General features: G+C 48.9%; 1 protein-coding gene across 7 annotated transcripts in view; it reads right to left on the bottom strand.

The window, feature by feature from the left end:
- WHRN (whirlin) overlaps positions 1–26,572 on the bottom strand; it is an 85,936-nt gene that overhangs the window by 56,544 nt on the left and 2,820 nt on the right. For all 7 annotated transcript variants that reach the window (XM_085019361.1, XM_085019359.1, XM_021068016.2 and 4 more), the window contains exon 2: positions 4,118–4,336. In XM_085019361.1, the coding sequence (XP_084875487.1) occupies positions 4,118–4,336 (219 nt within the window). The remainder of the gene's footprint in view (positions 1–4,117; positions 4,337–26,572) is intronic.

Below are 26,572 nucleotides of genomic sequence, written 5' to 3' on the forward strand. Positions count from 1 at the left end.
CATCTTTTGCTCTAATGGGGTGGCTTTGAGTGGCCTCCTGGAAAGTGGCTGGTCAGCAGAAAGATCAAGCCATAATGAAATGCTTGGAATTTTCAGCCCCACCCCCAGTCTCCAGAGCAGCAAGAGGGGCTGGAAACCAATCATGCCTACGTGAGGAAGCATGGGGTTCTGAGAGCTGCGGGGTGGGTGAACAGGTGGAAACATGGGGAGGGGGCAGACAAGCTCCGCGCCCCCTCCCACACGCCCCGCCCTATGCATCTCTTCCATCTGGATGTTCACCTGTATCCTTCATCATATCCATATAATAAACTGGTAAACAGTAAGTAAACTGTTTTCCTGAGTTCTGGGAGTGGCTTCAGCAAATGAATTGAAGCTGAGATGGGCTCATGGGAACCTCTGAGTTGGAGCTGACTGGTCGCAAGCACAGGTGACAACCTGGACTTACAAGGGGCATCTGAAGTAGAGGCAGCATGGAGGCTGTTCTTTGATCTGTGGGATTGGACACTATCTCTAGGTATGTCCGAATTGAGTTAAATCGTAGGACACCTAGCTGGTGTCACAGAGAACTGCTTAGTAGGAAAAATCTCCACATGTCTGGTGTCAGAAGCATTGTGAGTGTGGCTATAAAGCAGAAACACAGGAGGAGAATGGTCAGTTTTTCTTATGCACCAGACTTCAGATCCAGTCCCAAATCCTCCTCACCTTTCATACCAAACTGGGTCCCAGCCTGAGCCAAAGGGCAGGTCCCACCTGGTCTCTGTGGCTGCTAAAGTCATGAGCTTGGGGGAGCAGCCGCTGCTGCAGAGGGTCTGACTGCTCAGCCTGGAGTGGGGCCGTGGGACCGAGAAACCGAAAGGAGCTGCCCACTTGCTCATGGGCCAGTGACCCGGGTGGGGAGGGGGCAGTAAGGAATGTTGAATCCTGCACTTAAATTCAGTTATCATGTAATAAATACTTACTGAGCACTTACGCTGTGCCGGGCGCTGATCCAGGCACTATGGGTGTACCAGCGCATAGAACCAAGAGCCTTACACTGCGGTGGGTAGAGTAGGCCCTACCATTGCCTCCATCTTATAGAAGAGGAGATCGAGGCTCAGAGAGGTTATATAACTTATCCAAGGTCACACAGCGGGCAAGTGGTAGATCCAGGATTTGAATCCTGGCTCCAGCGTCTTCTTACTCTCCCTTCCACATTGACACTCTCCCATCTAACCCCCACATACAGAGACTACCCCTGGATGACAGAGGTGAGAGGGGCAGTTAGCACAGAATGGGAAGCTGGAACAATGAACAACTCTGCATCTCTGAGGACATGACAGTGACCGGACGTCACTGAAATCAGACAGGCCTGATTCCCAGAGAAGCTACTACATACATTCTTCCCGTCTGTTTCTTCCTCCCGCCTCACAGGATGGTTCTCACACTTCAGTGTGAAAAAGAACATGACGAGCAAGGGCTGCAGAACCAGAACCAGCTCCAGCGGACCGTTCAGGGGGTTCTCAAGGGTAACGTGGCTCCATGTGATTTTTACATCACAAATGCCCCGAGAACTCATTTCCCTAGAAGGTGTGTCCCCACCGGGATGGAAGTTAGAATTTCTGAAGTTTAGCATGGAAAGCCCAGACTGTGTGAACAGAGATGAGACTAGACTGCTGGAGAGAAGACAAGCGGCCCAGAGAGACAGAGGAAGGGTCCGAAGACATTTTCCGGGAAAATGGGGGCTCCGCACTGAACCAGGCGGCGGAGGGATGGGGCGGCATAGAAATCGGAGCTGTAAAATCTGTGACGGCCTCCCTGGGACGGCCCAGGGTATCTTCTGCCACCTGAGGTACCCAGGTCCTCTCCTGAGCATGATTCTCAGGGCCTTTGCATGTGCTGTCCTTGCTGCCTGGCGTTTTCAGCGCCCAGAGTGGTACATGCAAGCACCAGCTTCTTCTCTTGGTTTCAGCTCAGAAGCCACCTCCTCCGAGAGGCCCTCCCTTCCCACCTCATCTGAAGCAGTGCTTCCCTGTCCATCACCTTCTATCCTTCTTTCTTTTTTTTCTTTTTGTCTTTCTAGAGCCGATCCCGCGGCATATAGAGGTTCCTAGGCTAGGGGTCGGAGCTGTAGCCGCCGGCCTACACCAGAGCCACAGCAACATGGGATCCAAGCCACGTCTGCAACCCACACCACAGCTCACGGCAATGCCGGATCCCCAACCCACTAAGCAAGGCCAGGGATCGAACCCGCAACCTCATGGTTCCTAGTTGGATTCATTAACCACTGCGCCACGATGGGCAGGAACTCCCCTTTCATCCTTCTTTCTATTTCCTTCCATCCATCTTCACCACCTTAATTATCTTGTTCACTTATGCTTGCTTCTGGATTATTGTCTCATTCATCCTACGACTCCCAAACTCACTGGAAGCTTCCCCAGAGCAGGGCCTCATGTCTCTTGTCCGCTTCTCTATCCTCACCTCCCATAACAGTGTCAGGCACACCACAGGTGCTCACAACGTACGGGCCGACTCACTCAGTGGGTCCTGGTTGCCACAGCGCCCTGAGTCTTGGATCTCACGCCTGCCAATGTACATAAGGACCCCTACCCCGCAGGGCAGCTCCGGGGATTCAGTAGGATGCTGTCAGCCCAGAGCCAGCACATGGTGAGCTTTCCCTGATCATAATTACCTCCAGAGGGAAGGGCTTGAGAAACAGATAAAGCAAGTTCTCTGCCCAATCCTTGAAAATGACTACTCGATGGCACAGCCTGGGCTGCTTGCTCACGATGGCAGGAGAGCACCATCGTCTGGCGGGGAGGGGGTGACCTCTCAGCCCTGGCTGTGCTGAGGATGCCCAGGCAGGCTCTGATGGTGGAAACTAAGTAGCTATCCTGCCGCCTCTCGCCTGGCACAGACGCTACTGCCATCTCTGCCGCTTCCTGCATATTGACATTTGAGCAAAGAACACAAAACACATTAAATAAATGTTATGGTCTTATCGACAGGAAAGGAGAGCTGAGAAAGAGTCTCCAGAGGGATGGCGCTTGGCTCAGAGCCCTAAGCTGTGTCAGGTCTTAAAACACCAGAGAGCTGTTTGCAGGAATTACGTTCTTGGTCCTAGGAGCAACCACAGGGCGCAATGCAAACAGCACCCAGAGTGAACCTTAAAACATCCGGGGGACCATCCCTCAGTTCTTTCTAAGTGTTTTAAAGAAACCGTCACAGTCCTGGGGGAGGGGGAAGCCTCTATGGGGGAAGCTATTAATGTCTCTGGCCCCCCTCTTCTTCCTCAGGTTACAATACCCCGTGGTGCTTTGGGCTACAACCCCTCCCCCACTAGCCACAGTCTTGGCGTTTCTGTCAATCAAAGGGCACCTCCCTATCAGCCAGTCAGGCGCTCCCTCCCTGGAATATGAATCTTGAGAGGAAGGATGCCGAGAATGGGAAATGTGGGGATCCCTTTCTCCCTGGGGGCTGCATGCCGAGTTCCTCAGCTTCAATTCTGGGGCTGCCCACACCCTTCCGGTAAATGCTGACTGTGGAAGGTGAGCAGGACCAGTTTCTGGCTTCTGTTCCTTACCACCTAAGACCCACTCTGCAAAAGGTTCCCTGGGGAGCCTGGAATCCTGGCCGCTGCGTGTGGCCACGCACCGGGGTCTGGACCACTGAGAGGTCAAATCATCTCTAGGGTAAATCGTCTGAGCTTTCTCTCTTCCACTTTTCGAGGGGCTAGATGGGGACTAGGCTTCAACCATAAGGAGGCAGAATCCCAGAGGATGGTGGATGGAGAGCAGAGCTGTTCCACCTGTCTAGATGCTCTCCTCTACTCTGCTGTGTGAGGGGCAGATAACCTAGCATATTCAAGTCACAGAATTTGGGCCTTTTTTATTACAGTAGCTTAGTGCGAATCGTGGTATATAGTGCATAGGACAAAAAGAAAAGAAAAGAAAACCCTTCAGCAGGGACTTGAGAGAGAGAGAGATGAAGGCCAGAGTCCCGACAGAACCAAGGCCCTTCTTCCAGGCTCTAAGAAGCTTCCCTGATCTGGGTCTGGCAAGGAGGATGGGGTCTCGACAGCCACCTCCCCCAGCCCCACTCCCCCTCCCAAGAAGGTACCGGCTACGGCCAGGCAGCTCACCTTTTTCTCATCCCCGCCCTGCAGGAGGTGTAGGGTGCTCCTCCGGTCACCCTCGTGCTGCCGCAGGGCACTGCCGTGGGGCTGGGGCAGGCCCGAGGGTGGGGAGATGCTGCGGCCCTGGGGGTCCACCCAGGTGTAGATGTGGTTGGTGACATAGCCCCCGGGGATGCGCCCCGCTGAGTACACTGACAGCACCAGCTTCTTGGAGCCCTTGAGAGCCTAGAAAGAGAGAGAGAGAGAGAGATACACAGTCAGCAGGAAAGAGGACAGGGAGGGACCCACTCCCGTAGCCACAACTTGTTTCCTCTCAGGAGGCCACACATGGAGGAGGAGACCAGCCCCTCAGTCTCTTCCCTTTCCTAGGTGTGTCCTTGGAAATGAGGACATTTGTCCCACCTCCCATCCTGAAATGGTCCAGACATAAAAAGTAGGCCCTCTTAGACGATCTGTGCAGAAAAAGAGTTAACAGAGCAGACCTACAACTGCATCCTTACGAAGGCCTGCTGGCTGGCCTCCGGGAACCTGGATTCTGAGTGTTTCCAGCATTCCTTAACTGAGCAAGGCGGCTCACCCTGCCTGGACTATTGGTGCAAAGCACGTGGGGGTCTGGAACGGGTACCCACACGTACAGGCAGCGGTGCCTACGTGACCAGCCCCCAATTAAAGACCCCTGGTGAGTCTCTCATGGGCATTTCACACACTTGTTGTCACAACTCAGTGCTGGAGGAACCTAGCTCTCCCTGTGTCAAGACCCGGAAGCCTGTGCCTGGCTTCCTGGAGACACTGCCAGGTGCGCACTGCGCTGGGTATCCGGTCGCTGTAACAAATCTCAGCCACAAGTACAACCCTATGCTGAACCCATGAGCCTGGAAAGTAGGGGTGCTTTTGGCAACCCCCATAAAACACTAGACCACAGAGCCAAGACAAAAATACTGATTATAATGGTAGCTTAATGATTAGAAAGGGCCTGTAGGTATGAGACATTCCGCTCTGTACCTGAGGCTTCATCTCCTGAAATCCTCATGGAAGCCATTCTTGTGGGGGAGGGGCTCCATGACTCAGTCCAAGAAAAGGTGGGAAATAACCTGCCCACACAGCTAGTCAGGGGTTCCTTTCATAGAGCAACTAATTTTGAGGGTGGCTAACACCTCCACTTGATGCTTTCCAGTGTGGGGATGGAACAACCCCAGGGAGAGGTGAACCTACACAAACTCTGTGCCCTGGGCGCGGCCATGATGCTTCCCAAGATGCACCTGTGCTGAAGTGAAGCCCTGTATTTGGTTGCTCAGCACTGGGACTAACAGCCAAACACACCCCCAAACCAGGGACTTCTGAGTCAATGATAGTACCTACACATGGGAACGTTCACGCTCCGTAAAATAGCATTTCATAATCACTCCAAAGCATTTGTAATGCCATGGATGTGTGATATATTCTAATGCTAAGTGGGGTCAAAAGGATATTAATCATGTCTTGCAGTGTGATCTCAGTTATGTTAAGAGAAAAAAAAAAATCACACAGGAAAAGAAAAGAAGTGAAACTGAGAAGTAATGTGCCCAGATGCCAGCAGTGCTTCTCTCTGAGTGGCAGGATTGTGGGTGATTATTATTTTGTGCTTCCTGTTTCTCAATATTTTGTGAATGTTCCAGAACAAAGGTGGACTGCATTCAGTATCAGAAATGCACCTCAAAGGGGAGGGCAGCGCTTAGCTCTCCAGTTCCCCCAAGCTTGCCTGAATCTGCGAAGCACTGGGTTCTCCTGACCCCCTAGCTCTCTCGCCAGACAAAAGGCGCCAAGGTAGGGCTTTCAAACACAGTGGGGAACTGGCTGGGCAGGGCCGCTGGTCACAGGGCTAGACCCTCTGACCTCTGAACCTCTCTCAGAGGAGGCAGGAGGAGCTGGGAGGGCCCCTCAATTCCACAGCTAAATGCCAGTCCTCGGTGGAGGGATAACAAGACGATGGCGGCTCTCCAAAATCCTGCTTTTAGAAACAGTTTCTGAGAAAATGAGCAGAGAAAGATTTACAGTGTTCTTGCAGCATTCCCCGAGACTCCCCGGACAGGAGAGTTGGGAGAATAAAATCTCTGTGAAGTTTGAGGTGCTGAATGGAGGAAGCCAGAAACCAAGTGGGCATCTGCCTGAAGTCAGGGCTCAAGCAGAAGCCACTGTGGCCTCTGAGCATCTTCCGGAGCCCCCTTCCCTGCCCAGTGCTCCCTCCTCCTTAAATGCACTGCTCACGGCTCTGCAGCTACTCCAACCAGCCTGCCTCTTCTCTGCTCCCTCTCCCGGACAGAGGTTGAGTCTGAGCCCCACCCTTCATCTGACAAGGGCTGACCCAGCCTACTGTGTGCTGGTCCTGGAGAGAGCAAAGTGGGCATGTCCTCATGGCACCTGCAGCCTGGAGAGAGACAAGGCGTCCCCGGTGCACAGTAGGTCCTCAGAACAACCTGGTTGTTCTGACTGGGTGAGGAAGCACACATATGGCTTCCAAAGGAAAAGGAACACACACAGGCATCACCCTGCCACCACCTCCTCATCTGATTCGGAAGGCTGTGCTGGAACTGGGGACAGGCGAAGGCAGACAGAAAGAATGGACGTTGCAGATTTGGGCAAAATGATTTAAGTCGCTTCTGTCACTTGTTAGACGGGGGTCCCAGGGCTTCCTTGCTCAAAACGGCATGTGTGGGATTCGGACAATGCCCACTTCTCAAGGTCGCATGGGTTAAGTGACAGAGCATGCGTGAGGGCCAAGCCCTTGCCCACCGTGGGGGCTCAGCACATGTCACAGCTCACTCCGCTCTCCTCCCAGGAGTGCCTGCCCTGAGAAGAGAAGCCAGGTGTGGAGAAACACTGTCCAAGGAGTTTAAAAAAAAAAAAAAAAAAGGTGTCTGAGGGAATGAAAACCAGCGCAAAGCGCATGATTTGTATGCTGAATCGCTGGCAATAGTGGCATTCTCTTGGTCAGCTCTATAAATAGGCAGGCAGCAACCTTGAGAACGGAGAGGAGGTTAATGCCTTTGATGAGAACACCACGGAGAGCTGGCACCAGAGAGGCCAGGGAGGTCACAGCCTCCCACGCGCTGCCCGCCCCCAGTGCGGTGCAGCAGGGGACACCGGCAACCGAGATGGGAAGGGATGGAGAGGGCACAGCCCCAACACCGGAGGCTCGCCCTGGGCAAGGCCTTGCCCCTCCGCCCCTCAGCCTCCTCATCACAAGCCTGTGAGACCAGAAAATCTGATGGCCATCAAGCTTAGACCATTCCAGAACCTGATGCTGGCTCTTCTGGGGAGTAAATATGGGCTTTCATTCGGTCCTGGAGAGCAAGAACAGCATCAGCCACTGTCGCCTTCTTTATTTTCCTGGCAAAACTGAAGAAAAACGAGGTTCCTGAGACAGCACTGTCCACATCTAAGCTGGCTCTCAGAATACGGTCTTGGGGCTGTGGCCACTGGAACGCAGCGGGAGGGAGGGCTCCATTTGTTGCTCTTTGACTAAAGCGTATGTGTGTGTGTGTGTGTGTGTGTGTGTGTGTGTGTGTGTGTGTGTGTGCGCGCGCGCGCGCACATGCGTGCACGTGCAAAAATGTAGGGAAGGCAAGAAGGAGGAGGAGGGGATGGTCTAGGAATTCAGTTTCTACTTTTTTTCTTCTTCTTCTTTTTTTTTTTTTGCTTTTTTGCATTCGCAGCATATGGAGGTTCCCAGGTTAGGGGTCTAATCGGAGCTACAGCTGCTGGCCAAAGCCATAGCCACAGCAATGAGGGATCCAAGCTGTGTCTGCAACCTACACCACAGCTCATGGCAACACTGGATCCTTAACCCACTGAGTAAGGCCAGGGTTCGAACCCGCAACATCATGGATCCCAGTCGGGTTCATTAACCACTGAGCCATGAAGGGAACTTCCCAGTTCCTATTTTCTTATTGCCTTCCTGTCTTCTTCTTTTTCCTCTTCTTCGTCTTCTTCTTTTCTTTTTACCAACAATTGTTTGCTTATTTGCAAAGAGGGTCAGTTCCTAAAGAGAGCTGGCTGATACTGTCTCGCCCTGATTACCCTTCCACCTGCCTTCTACACTCACCCACAACTGCCACCCTGATCGCCGAGGCTCAGGCCATTCATTTCACAGAACATGTGGCTTCTCTCACGGGCAGGCCTCCATAACAAGAGCCTCACGCAGCAGGGCACACTAGAAAGAGACCCAGGCATGTCCCCATAGTGCCCCAGTCCTGCAGGGTTCCCAGGGGCTATGTCCTCCTTTTGCTGGGCCTCTGTTTTGCCACCTGGCAATGAGCAGGTTGGAACCACTCATGGCTAAGGTTCTGCTCCAAGTTAAACTTAACTGTCTTCGGCTTCATTGTCGTATTTAGAAGGAGTTGCTACCAGGGCCTTGAACCTGGGGCTTTTAGACTCCCATATTGGTTGGGAGGGACCAAAAGGGTTTAAGAAAACACTAGAAGGGTAGATAGAGCATCTCAGTGTGGCAGGATGGACATCCCAATTTGGCACTATCAGCAGCAGCAGAGGGACCTTCAAGGGGATCTGAGGGCTGGGGTACGCCCTCCAGTGGGACTGCAACAGCCTGTGTGTCACTGCTCTTTGTAGTGGGTGGTAAACACATCTAACACCTTCCTTAAAGCAGCCTGCACGCTCTGCCTGTGCCTGTTGGTGACTGTTGCCACACTTCTGCAGCACCCTGCAGAAGCAGCCAGTCTCCTCAATCAACTACTTGCAGGCTGTGCCCCCTTACACGAGTTACCAAACCTCTCTGTTTTTCTGTTTCTCTGCTATAAAACAGAGATCTCTTTTCTATCCTCTCTTTAGGTAGACAAACCCTATTAGCACAGTGCCTGATACTTAAGAATTTAATGAGCTAAGATTTAAAAAAAACAAAACAAAAAACCATGAGATCTAGAGAAAATCCACTGCAAGCAAGAGCTGTCATTGGAGTCCTATGCTCCCTTGCTTGTTATTACATGTTTACTGGTGAAACCCGACCGAGGGGCTTGCCAGCTTTCCACCAGGTCAGATCACAGAGAAATCCCGATCTGACCCAGCAGATGGCTCGGCTACGATACTGCCCATCACCAGCTGACTGCTCAGGCTGTGTGCTCTGATTGTGGAAATGTAAATTATATGTGTATGTCTTCAAACTTAATAACTTGCTTGAATTAATACTCCCAGCGGGCAAGTTTGCCTCACTCGGCTCTTCAGAGCTGACTCTGACGCCCCCCGATCACAAACCAGATGACATAACGCTCTGCTCAGCAGAGGACTGAGAAATAGACTGGGGACGGCCACAGTGTGAGGGGACTGGGGCAGGGGTGTTAACACAGCAGATGCACACATGCTCCCGTGTTCAAAAACACACAGCAGAGTGCAAGCACAAGGTCACAAGACCATCAGACTATTGTCTGGAGGGGCGTGTACAAAAGAAATGTTCCGGAAAAGTCTCAAGGAAGGACACCTAATGGTGAGTCATCCAGCTTATTTCAGGGCAAGGTTTTCACTTCTCGAGAATAGCTCTCTCCAACTCAGGAAGGGGAGTTGGTCTAAGAGTCAGGTCAGTGATGGGAAAGAGAGGAAAAGATGATGCAGGCCTGCTCAACTTGAACCCCTCCCCACCCCCACGCACCCACCACTCTGCCTAGCACTCACTGGGCATCAATTCTGGCTCTGCCACTGACTTGCTGTGTGACACAGAGCACATTACCTAACCTCTCTGCGCCTGGTTCTGCATTTAAAATGCAACTGCTGGAGATCCCGTCATGGCTCAGTGGTTAACGAATCCAACTAGGAACGATGAGGTTGTGGGTTGGATCCCTGGCCTTGCTCAGTGGGTTAAGGATCCGGCGTTGCCATGAGCTGTGCTGTAGGTCGCAGACGCAGCTCGGATCCCGTGTTGCTGTGGCTCTGGTATAGGCCGGTGGCTATAGCTCTGATTAGACCTCCAGCCTGGGAATCTCCATATACCGTGGGAGCGGCCCTAGAAAAGGCATAAAGACCAAAAATAAATAAATAAATAAATAAAATAAAATGCAACTGCTGTAAGGATTCTCAAGACAATGTAAACTTAAACTACCTCACAGTACCTGGCACACAGTAGGTACTAAATGCATGTGAATTCTCTTCCTGCATCGGCCAGCTCCTCCCAAACAGAAGCCCTAGAAATTCTCTAAACCTCTCACCTACATGGACACAAATACATGAACAACTCTAGCCTCTCCCTTCCCACTTTCCTCCTCTTCAGAATTGTCCTCCTTTCCTTTAATCCACACTTCCTCCTATCAGCCCCGTCTTTGACTCTCAGACCCTTTTCCACCACTTCCAGGAAGCCTTCCTAGATAGCGACTGACCCCTCTTTGCCAAGTGTGCCCGGCACACGTCTTAGTTTCCGTTGCCATCTATACTACAGGCTCTGCATCCCTTCTCACCTTCTGTCTCTAAGACCACAAGACAAGCTCCTGGAGGCACATTACATGTTCTGTTTTCTTTGTACCCTCTCCCTGCTTCTTCTTCTTCACTCACCCCTACATTCATTCATTTCGTTCATTTGCTCATTCATTCAAGATATTTTCTGGGCTTTTGAGACACCAGGCAGCCCCCCGGGAATTTTTCAAATGAGGCCACAGAAAGAGCAGTGCACAAGCCTAGGGCTCAGGCAGCCCTAGGTCACCATTCCACGCTTTTCCACACTTACGTGAGCTCACACACCTCGGACACACACGGAATTTGGAGAGAGAATCAGAAGAGGGAGTGGTTAAGAGCTGCAGCTCTGAATCAGGCCTGCAAGGATTCCCATCCCGGCAGTCACCCACCAACCACAACCTTGGGCAAGTTACTTAGCCAGTCTGTCTCCCAGTTTCCTGGGCATAAGATAGGATAATAGCAGTATTATCTCACCGGGCAGTTGTGAGGATTAAATTAGCTAATATACATAAAGTGTTTAGTGCCTGGAAGTTAGGTAAGAGGTACAAAAGGGCTAGGCATTATCATTATAAAGAACTCAGAGCAGAAGTCTCAACCCACCACCCAGGGTAACCACTGCGACATTCTGGTGTCTGTCCTGCCCGGCTTGCTCTGTGCGTTTTACCAGCACATGGATGTTCACATACAAAACTATTGTTGTCTGAGGTTTACACAGGTTGACTCACACTTAACATTTTATCGCCATCTTTTTTTTTTTTTTAAGAAATGTATCTTGAGGCTCTTTCCTTACCAGTTCAATGACATTAAGCTCATTCCTTTCTGCACCACATCACATTCCCTACAGAGATGTGCCACCACTGAATTCTCACTTCCCTATCACTGGACATTTGTGTTGCTTATCAGTTTTTGCCTGCGCGAACAATGCTGTGATAATCTACTTCTACAGGACTCTTGGAGCACATGTTCATCTTATTCTCTTCACCAGAGAAAAGTGGAATCCAAGAGGCAGAGGGCAGTCTTCACATTCAACCTTGTCCCCCTATGTGTAGTTCCTAAGACCACCTGCAGGGGCAGCACTGTGCCACATGGGTCCCTAGAAAGCCTAAATTCCACTCCGTCCGAAGGATGCTGTGGATGCAATTGGATAAGGGTTTTCCAATGATCTTTTCCGGAAGCAGAGCTAACGCTGGTGCAGGGATCCATCCTCCTTCATACTTTCTTCCACAGGCTCCAGAAATCTTCCGGTTTAGGCAAATCTTGGCTCTGTCTTCCAATTCCATCTGGGACCAAAGTATTGCAAAGCAGCAAAATAAAAGGTAGCTTAGAGGGAAGAACCTCCCCAAGTGTTTTTCAGGAAAAGATATGCTCACTGAAAAACCATTCCTGGGCGAGTTTCCAGATCTCCCTAGCTTTGAGACTTCAGGCAAGTTCCTTAAGTCATCTGGGCCTCAGCTTTTTCACCTGTCAAATGGCGCTAACTCGTGCTTACGGAGTTGTTGTGTGGACAAAAGGAGGACAGATGAGATAACGTACACAAAGCATCTCGCCCTGGACATGGCACATAGCAGATACCCAGCAAATGGTGGCAAATATTATTGATAACAGCAAAATTACAGTGATGACCATGTGTTCTATTCTTCCCACTGCATATATGAAGAAAGAGCCTCTGGGTGATGAAGTATCTTATACAAGGTCCCAAAGAGGATAAGATTTGGATTTGAATTTGGGCTTGGATTCGAATCTTGGATTCTCCGGGCTCATGCCTCTCTCACCAGGACTTAAAGAAGGTTTGGATTATACAAGGCCAAACCCACGTACTGGCCTCACAAGATGGACAAGGAGAGGGTCTGCAAAGGGCACATGGGCTTACAGGCTGTAAATAAGCGAAAGCCCCTGGAATCATGGAGTTCCCATTGTGGCTCAGGGGATTAAGAACCTGACTAGTATCCATGAGGATATGGGTTCGATCCCTGGCCTCGCTCAGTGGATTAAGGATCCAGCATTGCTGCAAGCCGTGGTGTAGGTCGAAGACATGACTCAGATCCTGTGTTGCCGTGACTGTGGCATAGGCGTCGACCCCTAGCCTGGGCACTTCCTTATGCTGTGGGTGTGGCCCTAAAAAAGAAAAAAAGGAAAAAAAATATAAGTGAGAGCCCCTGGACTCTTGAACCCTTAGCTGGTCTCAGGTGCAGCCACATGTACTGCAAAAACCCTACCCACTCAGTCCTGTTTTGAGAAAGGACAGACATTGGTGTGTGGATCTCTGCTCTATGGCACATCTTAATGTCATGAGAAAGTAAAGCCCTAATTAGCACTCTGTCTTCAGAGCTCCTTCCTCGCACCACATTTTATCTGTGTTAATTATTACCTGTTACATGGACCACTAACTGCGACAGCTTTCCGGCCTCCTCTCCCAGCCTCCAAAATCGGTCTCTGCAGGGCAGCCTGGACATCCTTTTAAAATACAAGTGGACCCTGGCCCTGCTCTGCCCTGAACTTTTCCAGAGCATCTCAGGCCTGCACAGCTGGCCCTGCTGCCCGGCCAGCCTCATCTCCTGCCTTTCTTATTGTGTCAAATGTTCCAAGCTATTTGCACGTGCTGCTCCCTCTCCCTAAAAGTACATCCATACTTAATATAAGTGATTACTTTATCCTGCATCTTTCTCAATAGACAGAGAAGGCAGGAAATTTTTGGGAGGTGGTCACAGATGTATCCACAAATATGAAAGATAGGACATTGTGGGTGATTCCACATAAAATAGGAAACAATGGAAAAATGCAAATGAAATTGCTTTCCGCCTGAAACTGACCTCCTTCCTCTTGAAACTGACTGCCAATGAGGAATTTTACCTCTCCTGAAGTACCAATGAGTTATCTATAGAATCTAAAAGAGCATTAATTTCTCTTGTTGCCTTGGTTGCTAGGAAGCTCACAATTCCATTTAAATGTGAAATACCATTCCTATAAAGGCACACCTCGCACAAGCCTGCGTGTATGTGTGAGCACACACACACTCTACACTTTGCGATATGGTTTCTGATCTCTCTGCCTCTTGCATGATATGCTTTCTAAGTCACTCTGTTAGTTTTGAAGTAAGATGTAATACTAATACAAATATATTAAAGCCTAAAGAGGATGTGAAATCACACCAATCACACAGGAGGTACTCAATAAAACAACTGCCAAGTTGCTGAATGAATGCTAAAGTACATCTTAAGGATCAGCCATCTCCTATATGGAGCTATAAGCAGAGATATTTTTCACAGACACCTGGGCAATAACTCTGCTTTCGCATCCTACCTCTCTCCCTCCACCTACCCAAAGTACTTTGCTGCTGCTGCCTCTGGTCTCAGGATGCGTGTCATTTGCAAACATCCCCTTAAACAAAAATCCAAAAATGAGCAGCAGGCAGTAGTGCGTTAAAAATTCACTGTATCTCCCAGAAGGGTGGCTTCACTGTGGTGTACCTGACATCTGTCTGCCCAACAGGGGGCCGGGATCTGGGCAAAGCCATGCCACGACGTGGCCCATCTGCTCTGGCTCTTCGTGGCCGCCTCAACTCCTTGAGAGGCTGCCTCCCAGGGAAAATCAGCTGGACCACAGATCAGCTGTGTGAGCCCATCCAAGACCCCCTCCCAGAAACACAGCTCAACACAAGGACCAGGAAACACCACGACAACAGATGTACAAAGCAGAAATGAAAGGAGGAAGGTACTTAAGCCACCAAGGAAATGCGAATAGAGATAAAGGCCAGGGGAGACGGCAGAGAAGTGATGACTGGTTAAGGAGGGTGCGAATATCTGCATCTTCTTTTCCCCGGTTCAGCTGTAATGATATTTAAATGTGTCTTTAATTGGGGCCTTACTAAGTAGATTTTCAAAAATCCACTGTGCAGTCCCCTCATTCGCTTTTCCTTATGAGTTTGACCTTCTCGGTGTGAAGATGCAGAAGGAAGCCTTTGCTCCAGGGCTGGGAATGCCTGGATCCCAGAGGCTGGAATGGGGGCCTGACATTTCAAAGCCCCTGCTCTCCAGTATCTTTGTTCCTAAACATCTTAGTGAGCTCAGGCTGTGCAAGAAGGAAAAACATGAAGCAACAAAGAGAGGGGAAAAAATGTTGTCCTTGGGGATAAAGCCATGAGAAATTTACAAGATAGTGACAGAGTGACCATCCCTTTGCAAAACAACTCGGAAGATGAAGATAGAGCCGATTCCAGAAAGATATTGATTCCTTTTAAATGCAATTCTTCAATTATCCACTAAGCTTGGCTTTTAGTCTCTTATAATTTAAGTAAATTGCTTCACAAATGTTCTTTTAAGTTTTGTCTCTTTATTCTTTTCTTTTTTTCCTTTAAGGAAGCACTAACAAGATTCTAGGAGTCATAAATATAATCACAAGATGCGCCTCAGTGGGTTTGCAATGGAGTGTTTTGTTGTCTAGAATCAATGTCTATAGCGCATCCATCCATCAGGAAAATCAGTTTATACCGCTATCATTTTCTCAGTGCACAACTGGATCCATGGATGGGGAGTATTCTCCTGGCTGACACTCCCTTATCACTTTCTGTGCATCATCAGTTAACACGGGGATGGGCTTCCAACCTAATTCACCCTCAGACTCAAGAATCTGAATTCAAGGTAGATGAATCAACCAGCTCCTAACAAGCTGCCCAGCAGAGATGAGAAAGAAAAAGACCGATAGATTTGCTGACATGGAAATGTAAAATTCTTGTGATTCAGTGAGCACAGGACATCAAAAAGCCATACACCAAAAATAAATGTGATATATATATATAAAATATATGTTTATAATAGGCATATAGTATATAACATTATATATGTTCTATAAATCATATGTATGTACAACTGTACATATGATATATACAAACAATAAAATGCAAAGAAGCTCAACTTAATTACCTAAATAATGTAAATTATAGAAATATACATTTTGACTATCAGAGTGGCAAAACTGGAAAAGAAATACAGTATCTGGTGTTGGCAAAGCTGGGGGGAAAATGAGGCATCTTGTCCACTGCCAATGTTGGGAGGAGGGACTATACAAAAAAACCAAAAAACAAAAAATCTCTTCCCCAAGAGCACTTTGGCAACAGTTACCCAAGCCTTAAAAATCTTCCTATCCCTGAGCCAATGCCACCTCTAGAAAGACAGTCCAAAAAATTATTAGAGATGTGCTTAGAGATTAATGTGCAAGGATGTTTAAAGCAGCAATATAGAAAACGTTTCTTTTTCTGAAAAAAAAAAATCCAACAGGAGGAAATTGTTAAATAAATCATGTACCCCTTTGGTATGATGTATTATGCAATCATTAAAAATCATCTTGGAGAAACATTTATCAAGGTGGGAAAACAGTCCTGATGCATTGTCTGGTGAAAGAGGCAGGCTCCATGACAATGTTCAGAAGGCAGTTGTGCAGAAGGTTCCCGGTACCAATTTACACACACAGGCACACAGGGCACTGGACAGACAGGAATCACTCTGTCTACAGTGATTGCTTCTGGGTGGAGCGAAGTATGAGGATTTTTGGGGGGGTTCCTTTCATGTTTTGGGGTGCTTCTAAGTTTTCTAAATGGAACTCATATCTCTTAGGTGATGAAAACTCACATACACACACTCTACGTTAAAAGCCCAAGCAGACTCCTCTACCCCTCATGTTTCTTATGAACCAAACAAAACAGCCTTTGTTTTGCCTGGTCTGTGATGGGACTCACGGCCGCCAGTCTCATGCACGAAGCCCGGGGGACTCTGTCCACATCCTGCCCACGTGGCAGAGAGCAAGGCAGATTCAAGCGTCCACCATTCAGCAAGATGACTTCTTAAGTTACGGGTTTATCCTCACAGGGGCTGAGCTGAGGTCACAATCATCTATTTAGGGAATTTCCACAGACAATGAACAAAATAAAATCCTGACAAGGGTCAGGGCATGGCGAGAGCGATAAGGGAGAGGGACAAGGAAAAGAGGCACAGCGTGCCTGGTGTTACCTCTGCACCTAACGTCTAGTCAGTGAGATGCATGGAGCTTGCCCGGGAGCAGCAGGACGGCCATGGCCTGGCTCGTCTGGTTTCTGGTGGCTTTTCTTGCCAGATGGAAAAAATGGGGGAAGAAACATACATGCTCTAAACCCTGGCTCTGGCCAGCACTGTGGCTGGTTCACCCTGCTTCTTGGTGAGAAGCTGTGGAGAGCAGCGGCCATGAGCAATGCTTTGGGGGCAGAAAGACCTGGGTTCAAATCCTGGTCCTGCCACCTCTCATTTGTGTGCAGGTCCCTTCCTCTTTCCAATGCTCAGCTTCCTCTCTCGGGGGCTGTGGCGAAGAGTCGGTGTGTGAAGCCCCCGCAGAGCTCCTGGAGGCACACAGAAGACCCTCCCTGTGGTCTGCTCAGTATGAAAATCTTGTAAGCATCTCGGGTGTTACGTACTTTATACCAAGGAGGACATCATCTGATAGGAAAACAGACCTCAACACGGCAATGTGAGCAGGGTAGGTAATCATTCAGCCTTCAAATGAATAGACGTACCCAGTGCTTCAATACATTGCCTGCCTGGCCATCAATATCCCTATTTGAGAGGCAAGGATATTGAATGGAGAAGTTGAATGACGTGCCTGCTGTTTGACTATTAGTCCCATCACAATTTTATTGAAGAGGAATCTGAGAATCAGGGAGGTAAAGAAGCCTGTTCAAGGCCCTATGGGTACAAAGTGATGGAGCGGGGCTTCCAACCCAGAGCGTCTGGTTCCAGAGCCCAGGTTCAAGCATAACGGTACCTTGCCTCTCTCTGGTGTTGGGGTGGCCGACACATTCCCTCAGGTCCACCAAACCTGGGTTTTAGTCGTGGCTTTGCCACTTCCCATCTTTGTGGCAACAGGCAGGTGCCAAAGCCTTTGCAGTGTTGTAAGATGGAAGTGATAAAAGTGGTACCTACCTGATAGGGTTGTTGCAAAGTTTAAGTGAATTTATACATACAAAGGTTATTACTGTCCACAGAGCAACACAAGAAAACACTGGGAAATATAAAACCTGTGTCACAACAAAGTGATGGAGGCCATGACCCAAGGAGGCAGAAGGAAGAAGAGGTTTCCCACAGATGTGGGCAGCAGCTCTGCTGGGAGGAGGCACGGGGGCCGTGGGTGTCAGTGGGTGGAGAGAAACAAAGCTTCGTTTCAGAGGAGGGCGAGTGGCTGGTCTGGCCAAGTGTGAACTGCACTTGGGAACAGCCGGAGGGAAGGATTGTCTGTGGGTAAAAGGGGATCAGATCATGGGCTGTGTGAATGTCAGGTTAAGGAGCTCAGCCTCTGCTCGGTGGATTCCCAGCTCTAGTGCCAGGCACTAGATGGGGCACCACTTGATCAGACCCAAGTTTAGAAAGTTCATCCCGTCTCTAAGATTCAGGATGGACTGGTGGGCTGATGAGCGAGATGGGAGACAGACAGATAGCAGGGAGGTCTCTGCAGTTCAGCAGTGGTGGTGTGGGGCAGGAGTGGTCTGAGACCGGCCGGGAGACATCAGGCCTGGAGAGTCTAACCTCATTGGGACTGAAGCAGTCCCCCAAGGCGGACGTGGTTACTGACTTGGGAAATGTCCACGATTTACGGGTGCACGGAGAGGTGCCGCCGGAGGGTCAGAGATGAGCCAGGACTTCCAGGGCAGGTAAAGGTTGTTCTTAACCCTGAAGAGCTGAAAACATAAACTACATGAATAACAGACTTGTGTTTGCCAAGGGGGGGGAGGGAGTGGGATGATTGGGAGTTTGGGGTTGGTGGATGATGCAAACTATTACACTGAGAATGGATAAGCAATGAGGTCCTACTGTATAGCACAGGGAGCTATGTCCAGTCTCTTGAGATGGACCATGATGGAAGATAATATGAAAGGCAGAATGTATATACATATGTAGGCCTGGGTCACTTTGCTGTACAGCAGAACTTGGCACAACATTGTAAATCAACTATACTTTAACAATTTTTTTTTTGTCTTTTTGCCATTTCTTGGGCCGCTCCCGCGGCACATGGAGGTTCCCAGGCTAGGGGTCTAATGGGAGCTGTAGCCACCAGCCTATGCCAGAGCCACAGCATCGCAGGATCCTAGCCGCGTCTGCAACCTACACCACAGCTCACGGCAACGCCGGATCCTTAACCCACTGAGCAAGGGCAGGGACCGAACCCACAACCTCATGGTTCCCAGTCGGATTCGTTAACCACTGCGCCACGATGGGAACTCCCAATTTTTTTAAAAAAAGATACATTAAACGGAGGCACAGATCCTGCTCAGAGACAACATGGCTGGAAGATGGGGGAAGAGAGGAAGAATCTGGGGAAGATCTGAACATCCTGACCTGCCCCATAGACTTAAAAATCTCACGATTTGGAAGAACTCTTGGAAGAGGGAAAGGGTTCAGAAGAGTTGGGGAAAATCTGGGAGAGGTTTGGGGAACCCAAGAAGAAAGAAGGGGAGGCAGAAGAGAGAGGAAGAAGAGAATAAAGGTCATGCTGGGTCCAGACCCAGCAAAGGACACAACACTCTCCATCCGGGGCCAGGAGGATGGAAAGAAACTACAGAAGGAAACCCCCTCCTCAGGGACTTCTGAGTGGCGCTTCCCCGCCTACATGGGAGGTTAATTTCCAATAGCTGGACAACGTTTCTGTTCCTTTCTTAATCAGCAACCTCTTAATGAAGCCTAGCACACCATTTCAGAAGTGGTTCACATAAATCACAAGGTTTTTTAAAAAGTTTGGATACTCGGGTTGTCAAATCACCACTTTCACCTGCATTAATTGCTTAAATGGGTTCTGGAAACAGCTACCTTCTCTGCCGCCTCATCAGGGCCCCTGGGGAGCCCATCAGCAAGGTTGGGGATGCAGCTGCCAGGAGGACAAGGCTCTCACACACCAGCCTCTGGGCCACGTACCTATCTTGCATCCCCACATTTTTAAGGGAGGACTGGACATGTAATTCCGTCCAACCCTTGGGCTTGATTACTGCCGTAAAATGAAAACGCAGATGCCAACATCCAGATAGAAGCAATTACATTTTTAAAGAAACTCTGTCTACGTGGGAATATTGACTACATTTCGTAAATGACTCTGCAATTCAAACAGCTACCATGGATCACAAGAGCCTCAAGTCCCAGTTTTTCCTTCCAAATACATTTTTCCTCTTTTTTTTTAAAGCTAAAGAGGCACAACGGAAAACTTTCAGAGCCAAGCAAATACAGTCAGTAACATTGTTCATTTCGATGCTTGCTATGGGACCTCTACGTCTTTATTTCACAAACTTGTGATGTGCAGCGGTGTCAGTGACCTGTCTGGGAGGACAGTGAGCCAAGCTCACCAGTGGGGGAGTCTGAGTCACAGAGGGGCAAAGGGAGCTGCTCACGGGCACAGTCAAGTTACACCGTCAGATGAATCCAGGTCCACCTCCCCAGAATTACCTCTTGGGTACAGCCCTCTCTTCCCTTGACTTTGCAATGTATCAGCTGACCTTGGACATCAAATTGTGCTCCCAAACAGCTAAGGATGGGGACCGGGTGGATCCGCCTCTCTGATCAAGTCTTTATGTGGCTAAATGGTCGGGGGGGGGGGGTGAGGGGTGGAGTCCAAAAGAGAGACCTGTTTCCCAAACCTCAGGGTGGTTAGGATTTGCGGGGGGTGGGGGGGGGCTTGTTAGTTCTCAGGCAAAAGCTACACACATGAATCACCACTTCGAAGGCCCCAATACCTACGGGTGTGGAAACACCCTTTTGATGTCCCTTGACCCTGTTCTTGCCCATAGCCTGCAGCTGTAGAGTCCCATAAAGAGGACATCTCGGGACTTATTTATGGAAGGCTGATATAATTGCTCTGCCTTCAATGTTGAACGGGTGCTGCTATTATGAAAACGCAGGTAGAGAGGAAAAATAACTGAAGCCGGCTGCCAGATGAAGCAAAACCACAGCCAATTTAGCAGAAGGAACACAAATTCTCAAAAGGGAGAAGGAGGCAAAGGGACTGGGGCTGGAAAAGAAGGGGGAAAAAATGTATGTCTTCTCAGATAAATAGCTTTGAAACACACATGTGATTGCCAGGGACTTGCCCTTCCCCTGAAATGTTGAGCTTTCTTGAAACCTAAATGATCTTTCTTTCTTTCTTTCTTTTTCTTTCTTTCTTTCTTTTTCTTTCTTTCTTTTTTTAACAAGAAGCCAGAAGATATAGAAGATAGATCTCACCCGAAATTGGTTCATTGATTGCTTCAGAATACATAAATGATTCTATTTTGGAATTGCAGACACAGGCTGCGGAAATAACCCACTTCTGGAAATGTGGTTTTAAAGTTAAGAGCAAAGTGACACGTGAAATAATCGAAGGGGTCTCCTGAGGCTGATCTGGGCTGCACAGGATGGAAGAAGCTGTTGCCCACCAAGCCACAGATGACACTTTCACTAAAATAGTTTTAGAGGGTTTCCTACTGACCAACGTTGTCACAGCTATTTAGTCATTTGATCCTTACAATCATCATGCAAAGGAGTCCGCTATGTTCCAAAGCTGAGGTTCAGAGTTGTCGCATCATCTGCCTACAGCCACACAGCCAGCTTTCCTGATAGAACATACCCTCAAGCTTATGGCTCTCCTTGATTTTTCTATCCAGAACCCACTACGCTGCAACCTACAGGCTTTCTTTAGCTGTCACACTCGGGAACCCCTCATCCTCACCACCGCTGCACTGGAAGTCAGATCACGCCATTCATCCAGTAGATATTTATTTATTCAAATACCTGCTGTGTGCCAGGCACTGTGGAGCTGCTGGGGTACACAAGTGGGCAAAGCAGATCAAGCCTTGGTTTTCATGGAGCTTACGTGCAGTGGGGAAGGCAGGTGATAAACAGGACCGTGTCCTTCCAGTAATGACAAGTGTGCTGAAGGAAATGAAAGCAGGGCAATGGCTTGGAGGAGTGGGGTAGGGGTGGGCGGTGCCATTTTGGAGAGGGTGGCAGGGATGGGGAGGTGAGCCGATGTCTCTGAACTTGAAACGCTTGGTGACCTGTGGCCATGCACGATGCAAGCCTCCTCATGGCTCCCTGAGGGCACGGGTTGTGCATCGTTCAGTTCTGATTTCCAAGTACCAGCTACCAGCCTGGGTGTGGTAAGTGCTACTCAGAGCACATGGACAAACGTCTCTGCCTGACGACGGGCTGAACCAAAACATGTCACTTTCTCTTGACATGTAAGCATCAGATGCCCCACTTAGTAAGATGAAGTCTTTAGATGGATTTGAAAAGGCCCCCGAATGTCAGGCACAAAATGTGCCATCTGCCTGCTTTCCAGCAGGGGGCTGACACTGTCTTCCAGGAGGATGGCTTTATAAGCCGAGGGCTGAATTCCAGGCAGGAAGGTAAGGCAGAAGGGCCACTTAACTCCTAATTCCAATGGTGACCCTGGGTTAGTCCATTTCACCTCCTTGAGCTCCACCCTCATAATGTCCCTGCCTCTCCTGGGAGGAAGCAAGCACCTGGCAGATAGCAGCCTCCTCTCTTCCCAACAATGTCCCAGTAGAGCAAGGTTAAAGCACAAATGCATCAGTCCCAAGGTGTTGCCTCCTGCAGCTGATGCCAGGAGCACATAGGAAGCCATTGGAGAGTCTGATTCCTGCTCTTTGCACCCTTTCCACCTGCCCTGCTGTAAAAGTAAAATGGAAATGTCTGCAGCACAGGAATCTTTCAAAGGCAGCCCCACCCTGGGGTACAATTAGAAGTCTATGTGAGCACACCGTTAACATCAGATTCTTGCTTGGGGGTTTTGAAAGAAAAAGAATTGGTTTTGAATGATCTGTATTGCAGCCTGCATCCACCTCCAGCCATTACATACCATTCCTTCTAATCAGATTCTTTGGTCCTTGCTGGGCACTAGTCTGGGGTCCCAAAGCAGAGGTGACCAAAACACGCCCTTCCAGATCATCAAAGAACCCTTCAGGAAAGCCAGTGGGAGCCTAATCCCCCATGGACGCCTGTTTCAGTGCAAAGCCCTTTGAAGGACGGAGGGGGGATTATGACTTGGAGAAAATGCACATGTGCAGCGAGCATGAGCAGACAGGCATGCGAGGGGCTGTGTGCTCTTGACAGGTGCATACAGGCTGTGTGCCTTGTGGCTGGAGGCAGGCGGAGGTGGGAAGCAACAACACACACACAATACAATTGGTCGGGGGTTAAAGGACCACAATTATCTTTGCAGCTCCCTCCAAATGATGAATCTATGGCAGGTAATAAACAACGCCAGGTTTGTCGAGGGCAGGGACAGAAAAACAAGAAGCTGGTGCTGGACTGATTCTCGCTCTCTTTCCTGTCCAGCTGAAAGTGAGGAGGCAGGAATCTTGCACTATTTAAATGTCAATTCTGAAAGAAAAAGATAAAGGCATTCTCTTCCACCCTACAAAATGCTCCTTTGATTTGAACAGTAAACAACCAGTTGAAAGGCACCATCATTTTCTGAAACCTCCAGGATCTGCTTGAGCCAAATAAATATACAAGATGCAATTAAAGCAATGGACCCGCTCAAGGTACTTCATCACACTTCAGATCCAGCAACCGAACGTCTACTCGATAAAGGTTTTATCAATGGCGAGCTTTTGACATGTCACTGTAGGCAGGGCCCACCGGACCCAAGAGTGAATGCAGGGCCAGAGGAACATCTGTGTGTCCCCACGAACACATCCCCCGTGGTTTCCAAAGTGGAACGCAGGAATGAGATGGGGAAAAGGAGCTGCGTTTCAGAGGCAAAGTCGGAAGCGGTGATCATTTGTAATGGCTTCAGCTGACCATGTCCAATGGGAAAATGACAAATGTGTCGTTTAGAAAGTGCTGGACCAAACACAATAACTTATACTAATACAGACGGATTCTTCCTGGGTTATTATGCAAAGGAAAGGAGGGCGTGACGATTCTAATTAAATAAAAGGGCCAGCCACAGGTTTAAACTTCTGGAACATTTCAAATTCTAATGCGCCCTCTGGATGGACCCGGGGGATTCGGAGATGCAATGAAGCTGTTTAATTTTCATCAAGATGAAACATATGCATCCATACACACATCCCAGCAGCACGTGGATGCCCCACGTCCTGCTACCCACAGAACTGGGACCTCAGAAAGCAAGAGGGTGAGTGAATTTGACTCCGAATGCTCCCAGGGTGGTGCTGTGTGTGCCACAGTCCTGCTGTCGTTTTCTCATTTACTCTGGAATGGCACAAGGGTTCGTGTTCTTGGGTTGCGGGACAGTGTGTAACCCAACAATTTCTTGATTTAGTAGAAGGCTAGACAAGAGTGCCAAAATGCTGGTCTCCCAATCCTTAGCCAACTTTCTTCACTCTGCCTTAAACCAAAGCAATTCCCCCAAAACAGGAAAACATCGAATTATACATTTTAAATGCCTTCTGTGGAGTACATACCAAGCAAACCACAGACTGTCTGAGCTGGAACGGACCTTGAGCAGCCCCTGGCTCATCCACGCTAGGACTCCGAGAGGGTCAGTGACTGGCCCAAGGTCACACAGCAAATGTGTGGCAGAGCCCAACGCAGCATCCCTGGTCTGTGGACTCCTTGGCCAATTTGTCAAGAATTTTTGGTGGAAAAAAGATCTTTGAAAGGTTTTCTTTTTATTATTATTAGCTTGGCTCCTGTTCATTCAAGATCGACTTTTCAAAAATCAAAGGTTTTAAGATGATTGCAAAAAATAGTAGGTGGCTTGCCTAATCTGGACCTGTCATTGCTGATTTAGCAAATAGGCTTCAAGAGAAGAATGGGAGCCCCACCAGACAGAGGATTAAATCCTCACTGAACTTGCCGTGACAATGGATACTTGATTTGTTAGAGAGAGAAGTGGAAGGACCTTTGTGTATCAATCTCTTCTGTTCACTGCAAAGAGGTGACCTTCTTTGATTCACGAACCTTTTGATTCCTAAAATTTAATTTTCTTTTTTACACACACACACACACACACACACGCGCACACGCACACACACACACACACAGGTTCTCTCTCCTTTGAGAATCTCGGAGGATCTTTTCCCCCTTTCTACCTGTAGAAGCAAAAGATTTTGAGAATGAAAATCTCATCTCCTCAAGAGCTAAAACTGGAAAAAACTTACGTGTCTAATGACAGAGGAATGGAGAAAGTAAAAGTGGCATATATATTTACATACAATGGAATATTATTCTGCCATTTTCAAAGAGGAAATCTTGTCATTGGGGACAACACGGATGAAGCTTGGAGGACATTACACTAAGTAGAATCAGCCAGACACCGAAGGAGACATACAGTATGGTCTCACTTATAAGTGGAATCTAAAAGAGTCAAATTTACCAAAGCAGAGAGTAGAATGCTGACTGCCAGGGCCCAAGGGGGTCGGGGGAAAGGGGGGAGATACTGGTACAGAATTCCAGTTCTAAAAGGAGTAGGTTCTGGGGATCCTGGTAGCAAAGTGACTGTAGTTGATAATTGTGTATTATATGCTTGAAATTTGCTAAGAGGGTATCATCTTACGTGTTCTTATGCCAAAATAAAATAGCTATGGGGGGGGATGGATATGTTAATTAACTGAATTAGGGTAATTCGTTTGCAGTGTATACGTATATCAAATCATCACATTGCATACCTTAAATGCATACAACTTGTGTCTGGCAGTTATACTTCAGTAAAGGTGGGCGAGGAAGCAAAAAATAAATAAAACTGAAGAAGAAAAAAGCAAACACATCTTCTACTAAATACAACGTGGCATCCTGGAACAGAGACGGACAGAAGTGGGAAAACTGGCGCCATATGAATAAAATCTGAAGTTAAAATCCCTGCCCTGTGGCTTATAAAGAGGGGCCAGAAGTGGGGACATCTTGGTTAAGGGTAGTTTGTACCTAGTAGAGAAGCCGGGGCCTCTCTGAGCTTTTAGTTAGAGGATCCTTAATTCTGTGGAAACGTGTCAAGAGTGGCAGGCGTTCTAAACTGTTCCTGAAACGGCCTGCCCATCCAGCAAGACCAGGCCCTACCGAGGTCCCGCCTCCTCCGTTTTAAATTCCACCCACGGAAAGTCCGCCCCCTTTTCCCCCTGGAGTTAAAATGACACAAAGCAGCACTTGTTTGCCCGTAGCTTCCAAGGGTCTGAAGGGGCGTGTTCCAGGCAGGTTACGTGTCTCCCATTGGCCAGAAGGAAGAGGGGCCCCCGGAGAGGCAGGTGCTCCCTCGGCCTCTGCAGGAAAAGTGACAGGGACAAGGAGCCGCTCAGTTCACACCGGCTCCTACCTGTCCAAGGGCAGTTCTGCTGCTATCAACCCCTCCCTCTGGCAAGGACAGTTCTAGAGCTTCAAAAGCTATGCCAAGAGAGTTTAGGTTTGACTCTGGAAGCAGCAAGAGTAAACAAACAAGCTAAGGCCCAGTACTGCTCTGGGTCAAGGGTAGTGGCACCTCCGTGCAGTTCAGTGAGGTTCAGGCTGACGACGCAGAGCGCCAGGGCCAAATCAGGGAGAGCCAGGTAACTCCAGCCTCAGAGGCATGGCTGAGTCGGGGCTGGGAACTGAAAGGAAGCTCAGGGTTTTTCATGTCCAGGTTACCAGAGGCCCTTCCCAAGCCTACCACCTTGTGATGATTAAGTTTCCCAAGTCCTTTTCAATGGCCACCAAAATTGAATCCACATTTATAAATGACCATTTGGGTCAAGATTCTTTCAAGTATAAATTTATCATCTGAGAACTCCAGATCTCTTTGGGTCAAAGGCTAATGGACTGTTTCTTTATAAATCCATGGAATGTCAGATAACAGGAGGGGGGGGAGGAGACAGGGAGGAGGATGGGTGCCTAGAAGCCCACAGGAGCTTTGACCACTGCACCCTTATTTTTTTTAACTTTTTAAAATTTTTTGTCTTTTTCTAGGGCCGTACCAGCGACATATGGAGGTTCCCAGGCTAGGGGCTGAATCGGAGCTGTAGCCGCCAGCCTGCACCACAGCAATGCCAGATCCGAGCCGAGCCTGCAAACTACACCACAGCTCATAGCAATGCCA

This window comes from Sus scrofa, chromosome 1, assembly GCF_054392235.1.
Source record: "Sus scrofa isolate SSC_HxYL_T2T_F1_AM1 chromosome 1, Sscrofa_HxYL_maternal_Yorkshire_Landrace_v2.0, whole genome shotgun sequence".
NCBI lineage: Eukaryota > Metazoa > Chordata > Mammalia > Artiodactyla > Suidae > Sus > Sus scrofa.